The sequence below is a fragment of the Rattus norvegicus genome, chromosome 13, assembly GCF_036323735.1.
Source record: "Rattus norvegicus strain BN/NHsdMcwi chromosome 13, GRCr8, whole genome shotgun sequence".
NCBI classification, from domain to species: domain Eukaryota; kingdom Metazoa; phylum Chordata; class Mammalia; order Rodentia; family Muridae; genus Rattus; species Rattus norvegicus.
In genome coordinates this window covers 57,984,679-57,992,339 of record NC_086031.1, presented here as the reverse complement: position 1 = coordinate 57,992,339, position 7,661 = coordinate 57,984,679, and the positions used below count along the sequence as shown (strand labels likewise).

General features: G+C 35.5%; 1 protein-coding gene across 2 annotated transcripts in view; it reads left to right on the top strand.

The window, feature by feature from the left end:
* Window positions 1–7,661, top strand: part of Cdc73 (cell division cycle 73) — a 102,108-nt gene that overhangs the window by 7,692 nt on the left and 86,755 nt on the right. For both annotated transcript variants that reach the window (NM_001024769.1, XM_039090729.2), the window contains 2 exon segments: window positions 4,473–4,535; window positions 4,621–4,673. In NM_001024769.1, coding sequence (NP_001019940.1) covers window positions 4,473–4,535; window positions 4,621–4,673 — 116 coding nt within the window.

Sequence of the window (7,661 nt, the reverse complement as noted above, 5' to 3'; positions counted from 1 at the left end):
CAGAGGCTGTGGGGGAATGCTGCTTATTGGCTCATTCCTCATTGTTTGCTCAGCCTGCTTTTTATGACCTCCAGGACCACCGTGGTGCCCAGGTTGTTGCCACCTGCAGTGACCTGGGCCCTCCCACATCAGTCAACAATATAGAAAATGCACTATACACTTTGTCTACAGATAATCAATCCTACTGAAACATTCTCTCAACTGAGGCTTTCTCTTCCCTCATAACTTGTGCCAGTTGACATAAAACTAGCTAGGATGTTTTCTATGGCTTGAGTTTTCTTTTTCTCTTGAATCTCTAAAATCTCTAGGTGACATCTTCTAAGTTTTATGCTTTAAATATCCTGCCCTATTCCTATCACTGAATTCCAAATATAGTTGGTCTTTGAGCAGTTTAGATTTAATAAGTACAGGTCCACTTATATGTGGTGAGGATTTTTGTTTTTGTTTTTAGATTTGTGCCAATGTTGAAAACTTTAGCCATCACAAAGAAATTATGAAAAAAGTTGTTATGTTGTAGCTTAATGTAAAAGTACAAGGACAAAAAGAAGGAATTTCATAAATGTGTAAATGATTTTTATTCATTTGTAATACAAAAGTTTATTAGATACAGTTAAAACTTAACAAAACTTAGGCACATGGATATATCTGTACTATATGATACCATTTGAAATGTAAAGAAACATAAGATGCAGTATTAAGTCATAACTATAAAATTAAGGTTAGTATCTTATAGATTTATAGGCATTTATTACAGTTGGAGTAAGCTGAGTCAGTATAGCCGTCTGCTTAAAGTGTCATGTGATCTAATCTTGTAATGCGATCACCTCTTTAGGTTAGTACATATTATTGTACAAAGTAATTTCTGGCAGTTCTTAGATATTTTTTCACCATATATCGTGTACAATATTCTAAAATATGGGTTATTGGCTGTGTTATAGCTAAGTACCTTCAAGTAAACAACAGTATTTTTTTTTTGAAGTTTTTTTGAGAAGTCAAATTTATGTATGAGTTTTCAACTTAATGAGAACATCAGTGCCCCAACCATCATGTTCAAGTGTCAGCTGCATTTTTTATTCCACTAACTTTTCTTCATATTTATAAATTTACATTTGTCATCTTCCTTTAAATGTTTTACAGACATCTGAAATTTAACATGTCCAAAATAGAGTACCCAATTTATTTCTTTCCTTCTCCACCCACATGAAACAAAACTGAGCCTGTTCTCATCTTAAGAGTGGTGGTACCTTACATAACTGTGCAATGATTTAGTCCTTAAACCCTGGTGGGAAATGGTTTTCTGACATATCTGCAACATTTGTAAGTTCTTTTTTCTGCCATGGAAACCATGACAGTTTTTCCTCTACTGCTACCCTATCTCATTTGTCTTCTTCCTGTGTTCTAAAACCTTACATATTCCTACTCTTTATTTGCTATAGTTTATTCTGTATCTAACAAGATTTGTTTTTGAAAAAGTATTTCAATTTAGTTGTACCATTTACCTATTCAAGGCCCTTTGTGGTTTTCATTACACGTTTTATGAGGATAAAGCTCATATGTCTTGCCTTGTGGACTCCATGATGTTGTTTCTTCCTAAGTCTCAATGACTTCCATCAGTCTTCTTTTATCGCCGCAGTCAGTTACTGGTCTTTCAGTTGGTCTAGTCTCAGCCTCTGCGTTTGCACTTCTCTCTTCAGTTGTCTGTATTGTCGTTAGGCTCTCCTCTTCCATCAGTGCTCAAATATTCTTCCAAATATTGTTCTGTCAGTGAGGATATCTCTGACCATTCTAAAGCACAAAATGCCATCCACATTCACACCTTTCTTTATGTAATAAAATCTTATTTATTTTAGAAAAAAATGCAAATTTTTTCCTGAAATTGTATTTATTGCTTACTTGGATATGTCTGTGTTGTCTCCTAGAGAATGAACATTATAGGAACAATTGTTTCAGTTGTCTTTTTTATTACTCAGAAATTTAGAATAGTAGTGTACAGTAGATATTTAACTGAATACATTATTATTTCCTTATAGAATACACGTAAGTTGGTTTTACAGAAATAAACCTCATCTTCCCTGGGATGGGATGTATTACCACTATGCCAGTGATAGCAGTTATGTTACACATTCCATTCCTTGTTTTTAAGCTGGACTGCTAGTGTCTAGAGAATTTTGTGGCTAATAGGAAGACCACCAGGACTGTTTTCTTTTGCTATTTTTCATTTAGCAAATGTCTACCTCTTTACAGCCCCCACCCCCAAATTGTATGTCTGCATATGTATGTATGTGGTTGCACGTACCACAGCTTGAATGTTGAGGTCAGAGAATAACTTGGTAGAATCATTTCTTTTCCACCTTTATGTAGCTTCCAGGAATCAAACTTAGATTGCTAGGTTTGTGTGGCAGGTGCTTTACTACTGGCCTTCCATGCTTATTCCTAAAATTCTATTTGGGCACTGTGCGGAATGCAAAATCTTGTTACTTTTATATGAGGTAAACAAGGAATGAGGGGGATACCATTCCTACAAATGGCAATTGTGATGGAAAGATTGAAAAAAGCTGCCTTATTTATTTTTGTCTGTTTTGATTCAAGGCAAATCTAATTATTTGGAACATGACATTCATAGTATATCTTTTTTTTAAAAATATATATATATATATGTATGTATTTAGGTTTACTCTAATTTTCTCTCCCATTTAAAGAGTGTGTGAAGGGAATGTAGGATTCTTCAGTTTTACTAAGTGTCTCAGATACATCTGGTAAATAGGCTCACTTCGGGAGAGTCTCAGTGAGTTGTTTTATCTACATCATTTCTTATGTTTTCCCTAGGACAAATTTAGTTCTCAGATATATTGTTTTGTTAATTTGTAAAATATGTTACTAGTTCAATGAAAAAGTTGAATAGCTGTTAATATCACGTTTATAGGCATGTTATAATTAATAACACAAAGTTATTAACTGTTAATGTGAGTTAAAGCATGATCTCAAGTCTAGACAACTTTTTTGAATAGTAAAACTACAGAATAATTTTAAATTTTATTAGGTATAACTGAGTGTCGTAACAAAGTGAGAAAAATATGAGCAAAAACTAATAGTTGTGGAGTGGAGAACTTAAAGACCTATAACTGAGAAAGTGAGTCAGTAGATATGTTAATAAAACAGCTTCCAAATGTCGGATGAGAGATGCAGATGTGAGGCTGGCCAGCCTTGTAGTGTGATGGCAGTGTATCTGACTCTAGAGATACACACAACAATTTAATATTGAAATGAAGACATATGTCACTTCAATGGAAGAAGGTGGGATTTGCAGTAAATATGTTGATAAAAATAAAACAAGTTTTACTCATAAAAAATCCCTGATAAGTTGGAAAGTGTTTTAACTCCTGTATAAGAGAAAAAGGGTCAGTAGTACTAGTTAACACATGAAGTGGGATCTTAGAAATAGATGCACAAAAGACCAACAACTTGAATAGTAACAGAATGAACAGAAAAGGTGATAAATCATTTGAATTATTGTATAATTACAGGTTTAAAGGATAGAAAAATCAGGTTTTATGTCTTGCTGTTTGTCAGTGAACCCTGGTTAGGCTGTCAGGAAGCATTGGGCATTGTTGGCTGTTTTACTTTATACCCTTCCTGAGGATGTGGACAGCCACAAACAATGTCCACATCCTACATTTGAAAGTGGCCTAGAGCTATACTTGAAAATGTAAAAAGTGACATATGTGTGCTTTCTTCATGTTTTTGTTTGTAATAACAAAAGGCTTAGAGTTGAACTGCCTATTGATAGGGAAGCAGTCACATGAATTATAGTTATTCCACATATAAGGAATAGCCACTGGTGTGGAAGGGGCGTCTGAGCCAATACTCTTCTGTAAATGGGAAGCAAGTTTCAGAATATTCTGCATATTATGCTGATTGTGGAAAATGGTATAATTGTATTTCTTATATCTGTAGAAGGATATACAAGACAATAGCTATTTATATAGGGGAGTAGGAACTTGCTAGAAGGGACCAGGTCCTCGCTCTCTTTTTAATAGTTATTTTGAGCCATTGAACAATAAAATAATTTGAAGGTTAGTTGGAAGTTTCCTATCAATTGAGAATAAGTACAATTTGCATGTTCTATGATGTGTACATATTTAAGTATTTGGGGGAAGCATATTTTTTAGATGTGTTTGCTGTACCATAGTATAATCTGAAGTGACCAATTAACTTCAGTAATTAGCATCTTAGTAGTTTGTAAGCTAAATTTTTAAAAATAGTTATTCTTTCACAGACTTTACTTCTAATTCTGAGTCATCTTGTTAATAAAGTACTGTTACAGAGCTGCTTTCGAAACCAGTTTACCCTGGGAATTCCTACTATGGATATAAGGAATGAAACAAAGCTTGAGCATTTCCTATAGAATAATGCCCAAAATGTATATGCTTAAATACTGATCTGCTTATATGACTTTTCCTTTCCATTTTCAGCAACATCAGCAAGCATAGACAGGAGTGCCCCCCTGGAAATAGGTCTTCAGCGGTCTACTCAAGGTACACCTGTCACATCATTATCTTGAACATTAAATAAAACTCCTTTCATATAGTACATACTTACTTACGTTTATTTTTGTTGTAGTCAAAAGAGCTGCAGATGAAGTTTTAGCAGAAGCAAAGAAACCACGAATTGAGGTAATAGAACTCTATTTTTAAAGTAATTTGTTTATTGAAAGTGGAATTGTGTAGAAATAAGAGTTCTTCATGTGCTAGGCAGTGGTGGCTCATGCCTTTCATCCCAGTACCCAGGGGGATGCAGAAGCATCTGACTTAGAGGGTCTGAGTTCAAGGTGAGCCTGGTCTACAGAGCAAGTTCCAGGAAAGCCAGGCTACACAGAAAAATTCTATGTTGAAAAACCATTAAAAAAAAAGCTTTATAGTAATTGTAACAGCTTTTTTTCTTCTGAAAAGAAAAATAGATTAATAGGTAGGCTGCTTGTATTACTGAGTTAGCTCTCAGTTCTAAGCTCTGTGATGAATATGTCATTTCATTGCTTTGCTATTATTCTTTGCCTTGTTGATGAACACCAGGTCCTACAAATAGGATGAGAAACTATTATCTGATCATGTTAAAGGTCATGTGCTAAGTTTTCTAGATTTTCAGGGTTCTGTAGTCTTGATTACTGCACCTCCATCTTGCTGTTCTATTACTATTATGAGGAAGCCTTCATAAATCACACATAAAAGGATAGATATTCTGACAGAACTACATGATGGTGGAGGCCAGAGCTGGTCTCAGGGCTCTGTTTTGCCAACTTGAGAATCAGGTTAAGTATGGAGACAAGCTTTACTTTTCAGGGCTGTGAATGTGAAGTACTTACTGGTACTTTGTTAATGTCTTGTGTTTTAGTGAGCACAACTGGGTTGGATAGTGTGCTGGTAACTCTTTGTCACTGTGACAAAATACCTGAGGAAAAAAGTTTAAAAAAAGGTTTGCTTTGGCTCATGGTTTTAGCTCACAGTTGCCTGGCCACAGTGATCTTGGACCTGTGCGAGAAGGAATGTGGCCTAAAGTGGATGGACGTTGCCCACCTTACTGCAGAGAGAAACAGAAAGAGCCTGTGGAACAAGATATGCATTTCAAAGCACAGTCTGAGCTCCTTTCAGGCCGCTTCCCCTCCTACGGGTCCGTGGAGGTCCTCAGCATATTAGAGCTATAACATAGACCTCTTGGAATCCCACTGCCCCTCAAAAGCCCATTAGATAGCACGCATCTCCTTAATACCCGAGTCTTTTGAAGTTATTTTTAGGTTCTAACTAAAACATTTACTTGAAATAGAGGACAGGTAAATGTCCTTTAGAGTATCTGTTGTAGTGTGGTGGTAACTAATAACCTATATATTGTATTTTGAAAAACATTAAGGGAGAAGTTTTTCAGTACAAAAAGGTGGCAATATGTAATGACAATGTTAATTAACTAGATTGAGCTATGATATTTGTATATGTATTTCAGAAGATAGTATTATTCATAATGCGTACATTTTTAAACAATTAAAAAAAATGCTGTCACCAGTAGTTGACCAGTTATTATTATGAGCAAGATATCCTTTGGAGTTTTAATTACATATAGAAATACATATTCATACTTCATATTATTTGTAAATACGCTTCATATTATTTGTATGCATAGGAAACTTCTGGATGTAGAGAATAATTTACTAGGAATTTAAAATCTGGCAGTTTTATGAATCTGCATCAGTTTATAGTAAAGAAATACCAAGTATTAACAATACTAGAAGCCATGTATATTATTTTAGAATATACATATATTTTTAAGTTTAGATTAATGTATATACTTCTTTTTTGTGCCATGTAAACAGCAAAGCGTCTACAAGTAAGGATGAGGGAGGTAACTAGGGGTTATGTTGGTTGGCAGGTACATGCAGTGGAGTCAGTAATAACGTTATTGTAAAACAAAGCCATTTTAGTTAAGTATATTTGAGATGAATCAGGAACCTCGTACTTTTTAAGTCATGATCACTAACTCATTGTTGTGGGTCTATTGAAGGTACTTTTTTTAATGTTTTCGACATATTAAGTAGTGTATTCTTTATTACCCTATAATAAAGGGTAAGCCCTTTAATCAACATCTGTGAGGTATAAATGTAACTTAATATTCTCTAGTAATTGTTGTCTGGGAGGCTTACTGCTACCTAGGCCTAGTCTTGGAAGCTTCTAGCTGCTGTACAATCTAGTCTAGGCCTAGAATGTTTTCTGCCTCTAAGACATACTGCTGAGTAAGATCACCCTTTCTAGTTCTTTCTGAACTCTGTTGTCTGGTTTAACTCAGCTGTTCTGGTGCAAATTCCTCTCTAAGCTGACTGACTGATTCAGTCTGGCCTCTCTCAGTTTCTGACTGAATTGCTCTGCCTGGCCTCATACTAACTTTGGCAATATGTTCTGAATTTCTGTCTCCTTCTCATTCTCTGGCTCGTTCTGTCTTTACTTGTGTCTAGCTTGTTCTCTCTTCAACCTGTCTCTGTAAAACTCTCCTGGTAAAACTGCCTCTGAATTCCATGAACTGACTGAACTGAACTGACTAGAACTCAGATATCTGCATGCCTCTGTCTCCTGAGTGCTGGAATTAAAGGTGTGTACCATCACGCCTAGACTTAAGCTTTTCTTTACCTGAAACTTGCTGTATACCAGGCTGTCCACTTGCCTCTGTCTCCTGGGATTAAAGATGTTTCTATATTCCAGCCAGATCGCACAGACCTAGAAGGCCTTTGGATGCGATCTTTTACCAGAGCAGCCATGTTCTGAATTAAAATTCCTCTACACTGAGTAAAAAGACTCCACAGAAAAGTGGACTTGCCGAGGTTTGTATAAGAATTAGAACCAAGACACTGGCTGCCTAGCCATTCTGTCTTACTGAGAATGAATTTTGTGGCAGGAAAACAAAAGTTTCCCCATTTCCTCATATGAAAGGCGACTCTGGCCATTGTTAAAACAGTGAATACATTTAAGGCCCATCATTTACTTGGAAATAAGAAAATATCACAATGTAATCATTTTAAACAAATTCAACATGTAAGAAAGTGAAATACCAAAGCCACCAGGAGCTTGAAACATCAGCGGAAAGGAGGAAAAAGAAAACATGAGATCAGGATTTCTGATTTTATG